The following is a 17,208-nucleotide window of genomic DNA, read 5'->3' on the forward strand; positions in this document are numbered from 1 at the left end:
CAGGTAATTTGAGACGGGCAAAAAAGGAGGTGAGGGAAACGAAAATAATTGCTGCGGGGGCCAATCCTGCCCTGCTGGGTTACGTGAGTGGCATTTGCCCGCACAAGGGTGTCCTTGAGGAGGATGTGGCAGCGGCGGGGCGACAGCAACATCATCTCCCGGACGCCTCCCAAGTGCGGGGCGCGCACGTCAGCGGCGGCAGGACAGACGGACAGACGGACACGGGCACAGGGGCCGGTTCCTCCCAAAGGACCCGCTCAGGAACGGCAAAAGGGAAAGGTCAGCCCTGCCCGAACAGCTCCAGAGAGACGGACACCAGGGCAGGGCAATGCCACAGTGCCACCCGGGATGTCAGTGGGTCAGGGAACTGAGCTGAGATCACAGGGCATTTGGGGTTTTCTTTCCCTCCCCTTTACTTTTTAATTCATTACATTAATTCTTGGCTGTTTGTGAGGCAGAGGGGCCCAGAAAAATGAAATGGCCTCTGAAGCCTCTCGTCTAGAATTACTATTATTATATTACTTTATTACATTTAGAGTTGCTGTATGTCTGTAGCTATGTAGCGGTAAATTACAGCAAGAAATAACACACAATGGTTTGGGAAGCATGAAAGAATAATCAGTTTCATTCACCTGGCTCTGCTCCCATCAGAGCTGAACATGTGTCAGGGCTGACAGAGGAGCAGAGAGGCCAGCACTGGGCAGCTTTTAAAAACCTAAGACTTAAAGATCCTTTTCCCTTTGTACATTTAATATATTTTTAATTTTACGTAGCAATTTCCTAAACCCACATTTCAGAATTGTGAAATTTTACAAAACTCTGACATCTCTCCCCCAAAATGTCATGCCTTGTTTGGGCTAACAGGAGCCATGAACACCCTCAGTAATTAAAACCAAAACAGCCATTCCAGATCAATGCATCTGGAAACAGCCTCTTAAACACACCAGGTTTTTATCAACCCAACACTGTGTTCCTGGTGTTGATAGAGAAAAAAACCAATTGTGGATCTCTTGAGATAGCGTGAGTAAGGAAATATGGGCACAGCAAACCCATGGTACATATTGGAGGCACACACCTACTTTTTTTTAACCTTTTTTTCATAAGGACCTTGACCAGACCAGGACTTCCCCTGGAATCAGGTGATGCCATGAAGTGCCTGGCTGGACTGTGATCTATTTTGTGAGAAACTCAGCTACTGAAACAGGTGGGATGCCAAAGATCATCCATAAATAATGCCCTGTTTTCATCTCTAATATAATTATCTAACAGCTCAAATGCTGTCATGGTTTCTCTGCTCTTGCTGGGGAGGCAGCAGCAGCTGAGTGTTAATTCAGCTGCAATTCATATTAATCCATCTGCCCCTGCACAGGGAGTGCAGCAGCTGGAATTTGTTGGACAGAGGAGTTACCTGTAAAGGCCAGAAAAAGGTCATTGTGTTTTATGGGAGGGCCTTTGTAATTGCCACAATGATTTAGAAGAAAATTTATTTGAAGTCAAGTTTCCGTGTGTGAGATATAATTTATTAGCAGTGAAGGGAATCAGGTCAGAAGTGATGAGCTGAGCTGTTCTCACAAACTCTGTGTGTGGAATCGGGGGTTGGAGGGTTCTGTGTTTGTCCTGAGGAGCTTTGCAAGGGCACAGATCAGTGTCTCTCCTGCTGCTGAAGTCAGGGCTTTGCTAAATTAGAGCAGCAAAGGGCCAATGGACACAATGTCCTCCTATAATAGAGGCTGGATTGTGCCCAGGTGGAATGGCAATTCCTGGTTTTTCATTTCCACGGGTCTCTAATTCCTGGGATTCAGAATAAGGCAGAGAAGAAACCACAGCTGATACCCAGGGGTTACCCTGACCTCTCACTGAGAATTCCTCGTGACTGTTGGATGCTCAATATCCCCTTACACAGTGCAGCCACTGAGGTCTCATGCTGAGGGAAAATCTCTCTTTGAGGGGATCCAACCCTGCATCCAGAGGGGCTGAAGAGGTAAATCCAGCACTTGGTGTCAGTCGTGGGCACACACTGGCCAAGGGGACAAGCAGGCACAGAACAGTCATCCTACACTTGTAATTCCTCCAGAGAAAGGCTCCTCAAGGTGCTAATACATCTCCACTAAATAAAGAGCTCAATGAGGCCCAACTAACATTTTAAAAATAACCCCAGCTATTTTTAAGTTATTAAAGTTGCTGTTCACAGGACATCCACTACAGAGTAGAGGAAAGGCTGTCTATAATTAGCACTGTGTTTTCTGACTAAAGGGAGAAGAAAAGGTTTTCCTATACATGGAACTGACTCTTTGGAAAAGGAGGAATTTCCAAAATCCAAAAAGGGGAAAGTGGTCCTTTTTTTTTTTTTCTTCCCCATCTGCATTGCAGACATAAGTGAATCAGTTCTGAGACGGTGATTGTCCGGGGTTCAAACAAACTTGAAATGATTTCTGCTGCCCCCACATTTACCAGCCCCCATGTACAGAGTTGTGTCCAGCAGCCAGGAGCTGGAACAAGCACCAGTCACTGTTTCAGTCCTCTTTGAAACTGGAAATTTCAAGCAAAAATCTGGTTTTCTCAAATTTTACTTATTTTAAGGCTATACAGAAATAGGGCCAGAATACTGGAATGTAACTTTCAAGGCATAAGTCAGTCTTCACAATTCTTATTCATTATCTTTGCACGATCAGGCAAGACTGATTTCTTCACAGAGCTGAGGATTTTGAACAACTTGTAGCCACAAGCTTCCCCTGCTTCCATTGTGGTCAACATCAAAGAGGGTTGGGTGTTCTCAGATTTATTTGGAGATTCCAGGATGGCTTCCCAGGGCTGGATGGGATCTTGGGCAGGAATTGTTCCCTGGGAGGGTGGGCAGGCCCTGGCACAGGGTGCCCAGAGAAGCTGTGGCTGCCCCTGGATCCCTGGCAGTGCCCAAGGCCAGGCTGGACACTGGGGCTTGGAGCAGCCTGGGACAGTGGAAGGTGTCCCTGTCCATGGCAGGGGTGGGGCTGGGTGATATTTAATGTCCCTCCCAACCCTGACCAGTCTGTGATCCTACAATGATGGCCTTAGAATAAAGATGTAAATCAGCCAACCGTTTGGCATAAGTAAAATGAGTGATTTAAAATGTTGGGGAAACAACTTGAAATTAAATTATCCTGCAGGACTTTTAAAAAGAGCTGCTTGAGAAGTATTGTATTTTTTTTTTTTTCCATTGACAGTAGCTGACAACTTCAAGGGTAAGTTGCTCTCTCGGTTAATTTCAGTTTTTATGTGAAACACCAAAAATATAAGCAGAATGGAGATATGGCCACAAGGTCACAAAGTACCTGAATAGAAGCTGATTTTATTATGTCACTTGCTGTATCTCCTTCTTACACAGACTTGCTGTGCCATTGCTGTTTACCTATTTAAAATGTTAATTCTTGAAACAAATTTAAGAGGAATCTTTCTGTTCCCATGAAATTACTGAGTTCAACATGGAAAAGCTGTAACTAGTGATTAAAGCATGTAACACCAGCTGGAGAGCGGGTTTTGTACTCCCAACCTCTGTCCACTGTTTTTCTTCAATTTGCAAGTCATTTTATCTCCATGTGACTTGTTTTCCTATCACAAGGAGAGGGACACAACCACTGTGTTTTCTTCCCTTTTCCTGTGTATAAAATATGCCTTTACTGTTGGTTTTTTTTTAAAATCCAGGGCAGAATACCAGCCCAGAGAAAGCAAGGGATGTGTAGACACAAGCCCAAACCCAATGTCAGTGATGCCCATGCATCATGAGTGAAAAAGAAGAGTAAAATGCAGTAAAATTCAAATCATTCTTTCACAGTACAGACCCCAAATTTTCCCCCTTTATTTTTTCCTCTTTCATGACTTGTTTTTCTAAGACACTCAGTAACTCAGAAGGAGCAGATTGAATTATTCATGAGATGGGGGTAAAATAAAAAATTCCAGTGAGGACTCTTGAAACTCGGGAAAGAAAAGAATGTTTATTGAGCACACAGGCACAACACCTCGCCTGGTATGCCTTACTAACAATACAAAGCAATAACCTCAGGTCAAAAGAGAAGTTGCAGTACATGCAAAAACATCTGGATTGTGCACTAAGTAACACATTCGATATAGGTACATCTGTCAAATAAACACACATCTACTGCCCTAGGTAACAGAACTTCAGAGACTACCTCAGGTACAACAGAACAACCATCACTGAGCAGCATTTTGGACATGAAGCATCCTAGACAGAAACATTTGACCTTTGGAGGCAAAAAACTGTAACAGGCAAATAGCTGAGAGCCAGATCCCCAAAGACTTATGAAAAGCTCTCGGTGAAGCCTAAGGTATTGTCAGAATGAGGTCTGAAGGGTTTTGCCCTTGGTGAGTAAAATTATGAGTGGGTAAGAACATCTCCATGGGTGAGAGTTTTAAATCATCAAGGTTTAATGTTGTTGCTAGGAGTGGAAGGATGAAAGACTGAATGTTGATACAAACAAAACAATGGTTTTTTTGTAAAACCCTTAAAATAAATAATACACGTGAAGGAAAATTTGGGATAATTAATGTGTCCCGAAATCGAAATCAACATGGTTTAAGTTAATAAATAATTAAAATAATTAAGTTCCTTTTTATCCTACAGAACAATAATTAGTATTAAAAACTAGGAAAGCAGAAAGAGGATGGGGACCTCCTCCTTACTCCAAAAATCAGGGTGATCAGTGCCAGTTGTCACCTCTCACCACGAAGCTACGTGTCTGTGTGTCACAGGACTAGCCAGGGGAAAGGGACAGAACGAACACACACTGCCACTGTGGATTCTACAGGTTTTCATCACCTACAGGATGAGCACTCAGGGGCTCGGTCACTAACAACAACTGCTGGGTTTGGGGGGGAGAGGGCTGGGGGGTGAAGGCTGGGGGTGAAGGCAACTCTAACCCTGTGTCAGCGTGTGACGAGCGCTCTCCGTCGCTGAAGGGGACGTGTCTGTGCTGCTGCCCAGGGTCCCGCGGTCACGTCTGGGCTGCTACTGATGCGGTACACTGTCCCGCGGGGGGAGCCGGGCGTGGCTGGCGGCGCGCCCACCGCCGAGCGCTGCGTGCAAAATGCTTTATCCCCATCGCCGCCAGCCGCCCGGCCCCGCCGGGCTGGGAGCAGCCCCCCGCCCGCTGCAGGCAGGCTGGGGGCTCAGAAGGCAAGTGGAGAGGCGCTTCGGCCTTTCTCTGTCCAGAGCATCCTGGCTCGCGGGGCTCCTCCGGCTCCCTTTGAGGGAAAGCGAGTCTGTGATGCTCCCGCGGCGACAAAAGCTGCGAGGGACAAAAAGATCCTAAAAGACAGCGAGAGCCCAGTGACAGAGTCCTCAGCGGGGAGCCGTGCTCCCTGAGACACCAGAGGCAAAGGGTGGGTGTGTGATGAGTGAGATCTCTCTAGGCGATATGGCTGTGATGGGGTGGCACCTGCGCCACACAGGGACACACCGCTGGGCTGGGCTGGTCACACGGGACTAGGCAAAGCCTCACACAGAGCAGATCGCTGCTGCTGCCTACCGACTGTTGCCAGAGCCCAGACATGCAGCAGGGCTGTGGCAGAGGCACTCGGGCCACTCAGGTGCAGCACTGAGCCCACAGCCCAGCTGCGAGGGGCTGCAAAACAGCTGTTTCCAGATGTGGTCGCGGGGCTGCAGCGCTGGCAGGGGCTGTGGGTGACAAGGTGCATCCTCACTTCTTCCTGTGCTTTAGCAAAAGCATTGTATCCCCAAGCAAAAACATCAACATTAGCCATCAGCAAGTCCAACATTACTGTGACCATAATAATCTTAAAACAATTTTGTTGCTGTTGCTATGAAAACAGATCAAGCATCCGACTCTCCTGATTCTGACCTAAACCGGCCGCTGGGGCAAGAGGCAACCTTTGGCATATGAGCAGGATGTGCTTTTTCCAAAGGGGTTGGATGACCACATTTCCAGTGATTCCCAGCTCAGCCCCTCTGGCCAAGGCCGGGTGTGCCCCCGTGTCCTCCTCTCGCCAGAGGAGCACAGCACAGCCCTGCGAGCCAGCGCCGAGATGCACTGACCAGCACACTCGTGTGAAGCACAGAACAAGGAACTGTGACAGGAGCACGATGAAGATTGGTACCCTGTAACCCTAAGAACATCCAGGAGATTTGGTAAAACGGGGTACAGGCAGATAAAGCAGCACTTTATAGTGTACAACAGAGATGCCCATTCACACTGACAACTGTTACACGTTTTTCTTTAACAAAGAAACAGTAAAACCAACATAAGAAATCACTTTTTGGACCACACTTTCCCTGTTGCTCCCTTACTTCAAAGTGTTTTATGAAACTGCTGAATGGTAACTGCTTTTTGTACGGAAAATACACAGCCAGTTGGTTTTGTGGTCCAAACAAACCATGCTCTTCTCTTTTTCTCCTCGTATCATGCATTGGGATGCAATCAGCTTCTTGTCAATCATTAGTCAAAATAAACAAACACATTTTTTACAATATAAAGCTTCTATAAGCAACATTTCTACAGCAATCATCAGCCATAACTGTTTAAAATGTTCCTAGCATTTCCTTCTCTCCTGCTGTCTGCTCTTCTAATGGAGGAATTTTCCAGTGTCTGTGACACCTCCCCATGCAGTTATTTACAAGGAGATGGTCCTTGTGGAGAAGGACCTTAATGAAATTTACCGTTGCTAAGGTACATTTGTAGATGCTGGCAGTCACACTCAGACAGAACGAATGGAACTCATTGTGCAGCTCTGGGCCGGGCCAGCAATGTAATTAAAGTGCAAATAAAGACAAAAAACCACAAGCCAGGCAGGACCATTTTTCATCTCCAGCATTAAGAAGCATCACAACTGTGTAAGATATGTCAGATCAAATAGGCCTAAGTCACAATCTATTTTAAACATCTGTCTCCCTGAGAGGATTTAAGGGAGGTATACGGTGATATAGCCCTATTTCTTCAACTGGCTGAGTATCATTGGAAAAGTAAGGACACTTTTCCAGCCAATTTTTGTTTTCAACAGTGCTAACACCTGTGTTTTATACTATGATGCTTTTTACATCATTTGAGCTCACTTCCCATGCAGCTACAACAGGCCACTCTTGATGAGAAAAATACAAGAAGTACCCAACTACTGTAGAAATGACATCATCTACCTGGTACATCACAAAAGCACAGGCTCTGAAAACATTTACAAATAGCACATTTTCTCAAACATATGCAAGTGATAATTACCAGCTCAGATAAAAATACATACTTTGTGTTTGCTGGCATTCAATGTTTGCCACTGACACATTCACATTTACAGCTAAGTCAGTGCCAAATGGCTGAACAAAAAAAAAAACCAAAAACACGCAAAAAAAAAAAAAAAAAAAAAAAAAAAAAAACCAACAAAAAAGACATTTTTCAAACCATCGATTCCACATAAAACAAAACTGTCACTTCAGCTCTGAGTGTTCACTGCTGATCACCACCTGCTGCCAGACAGACATGTATTTCTCTCCACAGTGTGTCTAGAAAGTGCTCTGTAGCCTGACTTGTCAGAGAAGCTGCAGGAGGTGCAGGAAAATAAAGTGCCTCTTCCAGGGCTGTGTGCAACGTGACTCTCCATCCCCTGCACCACCCCTCTGGGTCCTCACCTTCCCAGCTGGCAACTATTTACAACTATTCCACCAGTCCATTTGCTCCCCATGCTGTAAATACTCTCACTGATGAAACAGGTATTTACAAATCACGTTATAGATACAATCAGTCACCTTAGAAAAGGTTGACAAGACATTTAAACAAGAAAATGTTTTATAAAGAGTAGCATTAAATGTACAGCAGGTGTTTTGAACAACTGCAGATCTGAAGTTACTAGATGCTGTCTTAATATCACTCCAAAGTAGTAGACAAGTGCTAAAATGCAGGTTTTCAATGAAATTAACACAATGAGAACACCACAGCCATTACTGCCTCAGTGAACACATAGTTAGCCATCAACCCAGCCACCTCACTTTGCCCATTTATTCTAATATACCTGAGTATATTACAACCATTTAAATCTGTACCCTTGACTTGTCATGTGAGATGGCTGCAATGAGTGCCCGTTCACAGGAAAGTCTCCTGTTTTCCACGAAATCATGGTCCCTAATGCCAAACATGATCTTTGCAAAGCAGAAATCGCTTAAGCTGGGTAGGAAAGAGTCTTTGTCTTTCACCTCCAACACTCATTTGTGTTGCCTGAGAGGGAAAGGCTGTGAGACTCTGTATCTCTTATTGGAAAAGAGAGCTGGCATTCTTCTCAGAGTTTCTCTTGCTGTCTTTAGGCGGTGGCATGCATGGTTCTGTCCCAGAGCTGTCTGCAGGCAGGCGTGTCAGGCGGGGAGCCGGGGCTCGATCTTCAGGGATAGCTCATACAAGGTGTCCTCATCAATGATGAGGCTCTTGTCCAGCAGGTAGTGAGTGACCTGGGGTGGGGAAACACAGATGGACAGGCTGCATAGAGCTGCCACAGAAATCCCCCAGCTTTCTTTCCCTTTCAGCACATTTTGGGTCCTGAGATCGCCCTCGTGTCATTTCCATGAGAAACCCAACAGCTGCTTAGAATCCTGCCAGCATAAAGATGTACCTGCAGCACTCTGAGAATTAATTAGGATTAATTCCTCTTAGGAACAGGCATATCCTTTGCCAGGTTATCTCAGCCCAAGCCACTATTCTGGAGTCTGAGATGAACCTTCTCTGAAGGCACTGACCACCTTTGGCCAAGCTGCATCACTCACGAGAAGGACAAAGGGAAAAAGAATTGCAGGATGCCTCAGCAGGTGCTTGGGGCGTATCCTGACCCTCATCCCAAGATCCCAGGGCAGGGAGAACACATCTCCCTCTAAACCCCTCACACCTCGAAGACTGCAGTGCCCAGAGACCTTCCAAAGGAGCAAAAAACTTCTTTACATCAAACAAAGAGTCCCTGCAGGGTAAAGGTCTCACTGCCCCAAGGACCCGTCCACATGTCTGTCTGTCCTCTTCTCCATGCGTGGGAGCAGAAGACACACACTTTAGCTTTCAGTGACAACTGTACCTCACAAATAATTGCTGCCACAGCCCGATTTCAGTAGCAGGCAGGAGCCTTACCTTCTGCTGGTGCTCAATGCGGTAGGAGGTCTGCTGAAACTGGCGTATTTCCCTGATAATATGTGAGATCTTTCAAAAGAACACATGGAGGTTAAGTGCAACCACAGTCTGACTTTTAGCTAAGCCATACAAAGCAAGAATTCTGCAACAAATTATTAAATTTAACTTGGGAGGAGGGAAGGAAAGGATAACAATCATCTCCCAACAGCTCCCCAGGACTTCACATTCCCAAATCAAACATTTATTCCTCAGCCAGCCCCAAGTGAACCACCCTGCCCTTCCTCTGCCCTCCTTGTTCTCTGCCTCGAGTGACTGCTGCAGAGTGCAGCCCTAAGATGGGCATTTAGCTGAGATTAGAGGAGAAATTTCCATGTCTCCCTCTGAGGAGCTGTTACAAAACAGCATTACATGGCAGTGGGAGAGACATCAACTTTAGAGTGCTTCTCAGATAGACCAGAGCACACTTTGAAAAGAACATTGTCATTACTGCTTCCTGGTGAATCACTTCATTCCTGTAATTCTGGCTATTTAAAAAAAAAAAAAAGCTTTTTCTTGCTCCTTCACGAGCTTCAGGCAGCTGCTTCTGGTCTCCTTCCTGAGAAAGTAAACTGGGTACAAATTCAGCCTGTGAAAATACCCAGCCCACCAGAAGGTGGTGATAGAAGACCGGGTCAAGTAATTCTCTCCAATTGCTGCCTCTCTTGCACAGCACCCAGAGCACCTTCTCCAAAGGTAAATTCAGAGGAGTTACAATGACATCAATAATTAACGCACACAATTAAACACCTGTTGGAGAAGCATGTAAGAAAATGAAAATTACCATTCTCATTTTGGAAAAATTGACAAGGCCTTCCTCAGTGAAGTTGGGTGTTCCTTCCTCGATAAATGCCAGGTCAGTCAGGTACATCCCAAGGTATGGAACAGCAGGTGGGTTGCAGCTGTAGACCAACAAATCAGCTTATTTGCCTGCAGCTACATTTGAAATGCATTTTTTTATAACTTGCACAAACTCTTTATTTCTTTGCCCAGTTCTAATCAATGGGTTCCATTCCTTTGCAGGACGAACAGCTCCTCTGGCTCTGCTTGAGCTGTGTTTGCTCTGCCTGTGATAAATTGAATGCATTCTGCCCAATATCTAATATTAATGGCATATTTAAAAATATACCATTAATTATTCTGGCTGTTCAGTTCTCAGCTTCTCTCAAGATCACTTGAGGTAGTTGTGCCACTCGATTCTGAAAAGCCTGCTTCCTATTACAAAACTCTCAAAAATTCAGGTTTTTGTACTGCTGGAATCAGTACATAAATTGTAGAACACTTGACATGGAATATCCTGGATACCAAAATTAAAGAATGTCAAACTCAATCCAGCAAATCAATTAAAGAAAACAATAACCAAGGACTGCTGCACAAAAGAAGCAGGCTGTTTTCCAGCAGGCTGTGAGACAACAGGAGAAGAAACATCCCTGTGCCTTTGTTCTGTCTCTATGTTCCTCTCACAATTTATTGTCAGAAACATAATTTATTGTCATATTAATGGGTCTGTGGCCTGACACAGGTTTAGTCCCAAAGCCCCAAAATTCCTAATTAGAACAATCCTGTTTTTCATAAAAACTTTAATTTGTAAAGCTGGCTTTACACTTATTGAAAATGTTTATCAGTGTAAGTGAAACCCCAACAGGGAATGTTCACACAGAAAAATAGTTTAATTTGTTTCAGTAATTCTCTGGAGCTACTATGTTTACCCATCAGGGTATTAAATCACAGCACATTCAGGAAAACAATAATGCCAGATAGAACCAACCTAGAATTTAAAAGGTTACTAGGCAAAAAAAATTAATTATTAAAGCATAATCAAAATCAATTAATCTTTAACATGAACTATCCACTGTTTATAACAAAACACAGTTGTATACTGTAGGGAGGCATACTTTTTGAGCATTTCTCTCAGGTTTTTAAATCTTCCTTCAGATGACACAGTCTTCTGAAGCTTGTCCATGAGCGCTTTTGTCTAGGAAGAAAATTCATTACAAATGTCATTGGTGGTACATGTAAATGACTGGAATTAGATTCTATCAAAGGTATAATTCACTTATCATCCCCACCCCATTTTCAAGAGCAGTACAACAGGCATTAGGAATTTAGCTTTATTGCAGTTCCTCCTGTCTTTCTGAAAATGGAGATTAGGCAGCATTAAAGTTTCCCTTTGAGTGATACACAGAACCTGTATTTATGCTAATATTATTACCCTGCAAATGGAGGAAAACCCACACATTTATTACATTAATGGTCTGGAATTCAGTTTGCTGTGCACACAAGAATATAACAGATCCTACATGTTGCTGAGGATCCTCAGCTGCATTTACTGAAGTTGGTGACAGCAAGGGGTGGTCACTGCCTCGGAGTTTGCACTGAGCTGATTTTGCCTTCAAGTTCCAGAGAAAAGCTGAGTATGTAAATGAGAATATATTCATGTCTTACACAAGTCACTGTCAGTGGGCATCACCAGACCCTGGGTCCTTCTTAAGTGAAATAAATTTGATTTTCAGCCTTTTTATGCTACTGCCTTGAGACTTGAGTGTAGAGAATAATGAGAAATTAATCATATTTGAAACTGAATTTCCAATTAAGAGAGAGCTGTAGGCAGACAGAATCACAAAAAATCATAAAAAACCCCTAGACTTCTACATAGCAGTCTGATGGAAAACCAAGATTGCATTCCCAATAGGTACCAGAGGACTGTGCCACAACATCAGTCTGCTGGTGGGTTTGGTTTCTTCTTTTTTAATTGAAAAGTTTAAAAATCAAACAAATTCTATCCATAAAAACTTTTGGAGGTTTTTGGAGGTAAACTCATTTATAACAGTTTGTAGGGAAAGAATTTTTAACAGATTTTTAAATAGAAGAACATAGCACCAGCTGTGAAGCAGCTGAGAAAAAACTGACTGGCGAAGGTGGTACAGTCAGAATGCATTTTAATTGTATTTCTCTGAATCATTTAGAACACAGAACATAAAATATTGGATTATCTTAATCCTGACAGGCCTTTTTTTTCATGTGTGTGTCTTGTTTTTGTGGCTGGCAGTCATTCTCAGTTTTTGCTGACATTCTCAACAGCCAGGCCAGGGTTCAGAGTGGTGTTCAGTGCACCTAAACTTGAGCTCCTAAATGAGACAGAAGACTTTTTATCAACAGTCTCTTTTGGGGTAGAAAAAAAACTCAGGAATTTGAGAGGTTCTGACCTTCCTAAAGGCTTCCTGTACAGGCAGTTCCTATTTAGGCACCTGACCAGACTTTAACCGTAGCTTACCCAGATGTGTCTATCAGAAAATATCTAAATTTAGTTTACTTGAACATTTCAGCAATTCAGGCCAAACAGTCTTTGGCACCTGCCAATTACGTTGAAAACATTTTGTTCCTGCAGATAAAAAAATCACATCCAAAAGTCCTGGACAGGGAACACCAGTCCCAGGTGGTGGAAAAGCAGAAATATTCACAGGAGGAGCCCAGTCTCAACCCCTGGGCATGGCGACCAACGGAATCTGATTCCTCCTTATCTCAAAGCGATAAGGAGAAATCGGACAGAATTGATAAGGAAGAATCAGATGGAATCTGATGGAAACCACCTGCCACGGCCATATCCCTCTCACCTGTTTGGACACCTTAGCCCAGGTTTTCTTGAGCCTGTAGATAGCACTCCTGTTGAGGGCCGAGGTGATCTCCAGCACGCCGTTGTAGTTGTGCAGGCAGCGGCAGATGTCGGCCACCGCCACCCACTTCTCGATGGCACTGGCCCGCGAGGGCACGTCGGCATAGCTCATGATCTGCGAGGCCACCAGGTTGCTCATCTGGCCACAGAGAGAGGCAGGGGCTCAGGGAACTGAAGCACAATCTCATCTAACGTGTCATGAATTAATGGGAGGGGTAGAATGACTCCCAGCTAAGCATGGCAGAAATTATGGCTCTTCGTAAATCCAGGGAAAGGATGTTGGAAACAGAGCTCGAGGCAGGTGGAAGGGATGGAGACAGGGAAGAAGCACTGGGAATGCAGTGGGAAGATCCCCAAGCCATCAGTGATAAACACGATTGGGAAGTCTCCCAGTAAAATTCAAGGAAAATGAAAAGGGAGAAAGACGTATTTAGGGATACAGTGGCATTAAACAGAATTGGTGTTATATTTCTCCGGAGAAAGTGCAGTTTCTTCAGTAGTCTGAAAGGCACTGTGCTACACTTTAAAATGTTCTGCTCTCTTAAATTGCGACTGAAATGCTGAGTACCGATTATTGGAAATAAGAATCTTCATCTGCTTTGATTTAAATGGTTAATTACAAAGAGGCTGCAGATTCAGTCACTAGTAGATAACACACTATGTCACATTGCAACAAAATCCAGTATTTTTGTTCCAGAGGTGAGAGACAGTCCATGGGATTCCTAGAAAGCAAATCTGTATTTGAGAGTACTTACATCATTAAAATGTTGACTAGTTTTCATAATATAGGGTGTTCTCTCATTTTTATCCACTTTCATCCAGCCCTGCCCAAGGAACTCTCTAGACATTGATGGGAGAGAAAAAAGCAAAAAAAAATCTTCATGAACATAGTAACAAGTCTGTCTGTAACCACAGCCTAAGCAGATTTCAAGGATACCTCAATTTGCTGGAAGCTAATAACACAGCTTTACACTAATTCCAGCATCTCACTATACCATATTTAATGCTGTCTGAAATGATAAATATTGTAAAGAAGATTTATTTTTCTCTTAATCCCCTCTCCCCTGTCACCCCATCCTAATTTCGAGTGCTGTGACCCTATTTACACCACATTATCCTTTTATGTGTGCAAACCCTTTTGTCAGGGGCTGAGCCGAGGGTGTGGTGGCCACCCCAGCCCAATGGCCACTGTCCCCCAAGGGACACTCTGTGGCAGGACGTGTCCTCCCATTCTCCACCACAGACAGTGGGTGCAGATATGGAAGAGATAACCCAGGGACTGAAAGGCCCAGCAGAGTCATCTCTAGTACCAAAAAGGCTCAGGCCTCATTTAAGAATCAACATCTTAATCTGGAGAGCACATGTGGGAAGAGATAAAGGAAATATTCTTGACTGGTTTACAAACTATAAAAGACACACGAGTTATCACAGGGGCAGAAGCCTTCTACACCCTGAAAGTGTTTAGGACTTCTCCCTGGAGTTTGGACACAGATTCTGTGGTCACTTCCCTGGGGATTGAGGGAAAGGATCTCGATGTGTGCCCCAACAACAACTGGCTGGTAAGACACACTGAACCCTATGTTATATTATTTCTTCACTAGCTGCAACATTAATAGGTACCTTTAACCTCACACTGTATATATCTATTAGTAGTTTCTCTTTTTGTCCTTATTCCTGTGCAGTATTAGTTTGTTTTAAGTCTTATGTCTGTTAGTTTTCTGTCTATTAAATAAAAAATTCATTCTATAATAGACCAAATCAGCCATTGTTAAAGAACTTGCAAACGACGGTGTGTTTTGGGGTTCTGGCCACCACAATAGAGCTGCTGCCTGCTGCCAGAGGCCTGGGCAAAAGGCAGGGAGTGAATCCAAAGGCCCACATCTATTCATGGCACACTCACTCGTAGGGGATGCTGCGGAACACGACGTGGTCCAGCAGGGTGATCTGCTCCGCCAGCTCCATGGCCGACAGCGTCTCGAAGCACTCGGGCTTGGGGCAGTCTGGCTGCAAAGGCAAGGGGAACACTGAGGGGTCTCTCTGTGTGCCACAGGGGTGAGCAGCTTCCTGGGAACCCTCAACATGGCGTTGCTATTAACTTTGGGATAAGGAGAATTAATCAGGATTAATAACAATTGCAGACAACACAAACACTCGGCTGGAAACTCGTGAAACAGGCACACACCAGCTCAGGAGTATGAATGTAGGTTAATTGGACTCTGCATATTCTGCACTTATAATTTCATATACATTAATATCTTCTCCTTTTTAAAAACCTTTATAAAATATTTTATCCAAATACTAAAGTTTTGACATGTTCATTTTTGATATGGGTTCCAAAATCTTACAATCTTTAAACTGAAATGGACATTCCTAGTACAAAAAACTAGTATATCTGTCCAGAAATACTTTACAAGTTGCAGTTGTGTTACATTTTATTGACTCAAACACACAACATTTTTATAGGAGTCTTCTTGTTTAACTCTCAAGATGAACTTACCATCTGAATGATATCCTCTATTTTCAAATGGTTATCATCTTGATCATCTTGAGAAAGAGTCCTGAAAAATAAAATAGCAGAACATTCTATATAAATAAAATTGTCCATGCTTATGATAAAACCTTATCATAGATCAGCAAAATGGTTTATCTAAAATAATCCCTACATCTGCAGTTGAAGAGGTAAAGAAAAATAAAAATCGATAACCTAAAAAGTCATGTCTTGCTTTAAGTAAAACTGTATAAACTGCTACAACATCAGAGACATGTAAGGTAAAATATTTCCATGGAGGTTTAAGATCTCTCAGCTAATGAATCCTGGAAATTGTCCTGTTCAGTGTCCCACACTGAGGTCGAAATGTGGAAATGGACAGCAAACTGCAGCTTTTACTTGTAGCAAGTACATGATTTCCTTTCAGCAATAAAAGTGTTACTGAATGTTTCCAATTCTGCTACAGAAAACCTGTGATTACTATGGTTATTTCAGAGTAATGAGTGAAAAATTAACTAGGCAAAAGTAAGTATTGATCAAACACTACCCTCATGTAGCATACTGGCACATAATTACAAGCTCTTACCCCTTCATGTGGAAATTACAGACAAAAAGAAACCATGAAAACATTTGGTTTATGTAATATAGGAGTGAGAAGATTTCAGGAGAAGGAACATGTGTCAGAATGTAAAAGCCTGTCTGAAAGAACACAACAGTGTGTGTGCTCAGAAGTCACTGTGCTGGTTCCCATCAGGGGAGGTTTAGTTTAACATCAGAGTGAAGGTGCAGGTGCAGGTGGGCCCTGATCAGGCTCTCTGCAGGGGGTTCTGCTCAGCTGAATTCCCCAGGACAGTTCAGGTCACCATTCCAAAGTTCTGCTGGTGACTTCAGAAGCAAAGCCACAGGTCCCTCCAGTTCCCTGCACTTTGCAGTGCAGACCCTGCAAGCACCAGGGAAAGGGGTGAGGGGAAAGCATCACTTCTGCAGACCTCAGCTCTGAAGTGAGACATGAACTTGCACCAGGTGGGTGTGCAGGAAGCTTTAATGACAGCACACCAGGTTCTTCTGCTGGGGGCTGCTGCTGTTTCCTCTTGGTTTGCCCACCTGAGGGCTAGGCTAAAATTAAATGCAGATACACACAGACAGGATCTCAGAAACCTCCCTCCCTTCATTTGCAGCCTTCCAAATCCACACAGAACACTTTTTTTTTTTTTTTCTTTTTTTCTTTTTTTTTTTTTTTTTTTCATAAGGCCTGGAAACACCTTGTGTCTGACAGGCATGGCATGTTTACCTCTCCAGGAGAACCCTAAGCTTCTTGCCCGGATAATAACGGAGTGCAGCTTCAGTCCCTGTAAATAGCCTGGCAATCTGTCCTGCAGAGCAGCTTATTTTGTGCTGTTCCTCATGCCTGGGGAAGGTGTTGTTCTGTGACAAGAACCTCTGGCAATGAAAAACACACAGGCCCTGTCCCTCTGCCCCAGGCATTCTCATCAATCTTGTAATAGCCATCATCTGAGTTACCTAAATATAGCTTCATGTTGGATCAGGTTCTCGCCTTTGATACATAGATCATTGTATTTGCTTAATATGAAATAAAGTATGAAACATGGGATTCTTAAAAGACTGAAAACAGTTAACTTTCCCCCATTTTTGCCTCCTGATACTATCTACCATGACATCTCATGTTTTATGTAGACTTTTTCAACCTGCCATTCTAAACAGATGCTTTTTTCCTAGCACAGTGGTCTCATGAAAAAAAACCCCAAAACCAACTCCCCTTTTATTCATAAATATTCTACAGTGAAATCTGCAGAGGACAACAGACTGCAGGATAATGGAAATTTTTTTTACTGCATCAATAGCAGCTTCCATTTCAGTCTGTGATGTTGTCAGCCTTGGGACACCCAGTT

General features: G+C 43.6%; 1 protein-coding gene across 1 annotated transcript in view; it reads right to left on the reverse strand.

Moving 5' to 3' along the window:
- Window positions 1–8,344: 8,344 nt before the first annotated feature.
- The window catches only part of RASGRF2 (Ras protein specific guanine nucleotide releasing factor 2), a gene marked incomplete at both ends in the record, with an annotated part of 109,478 nt that continues 100,614 nt past the window's right edge, over window positions 8,345–17,208 (reverse strand). The window contains 8 exons of the mRNA XM_083884182.1: window positions 8,345–8,437; window positions 9,102–9,170; window positions 9,922–10,039; window positions 11,033–11,112; window positions 12,752–12,949; window positions 13,566–13,650; window positions 14,711–14,814; window positions 15,308–15,368. Coding sequence (XP_083740308.1) covers window positions 8,345–8,437; window positions 9,102–9,170; window positions 9,922–10,039; window positions 11,033–11,112; window positions 12,752–12,949; window positions 13,566–13,650; window positions 14,711–14,814; window positions 15,308–15,368 — 808 coding nt within the window. The remainder of the gene's footprint in view (window positions 8,438–9,101; window positions 9,171–9,921; window positions 10,040–11,032; window positions 11,113–12,751; window positions 12,950–13,565; window positions 13,651–14,710; window positions 14,815–15,307; window positions 15,369–17,208) is intronic.

This window comes from Zosterops lateralis (assembly GCF_965231275.1).
Source record: "Zosterops lateralis genome assembly, chromosome: Z".
Classification (NCBI taxonomy): domain Eukaryota; kingdom Metazoa; phylum Chordata; class Aves; order Passeriformes; family Zosteropidae; genus Zosterops; species Zosterops lateralis.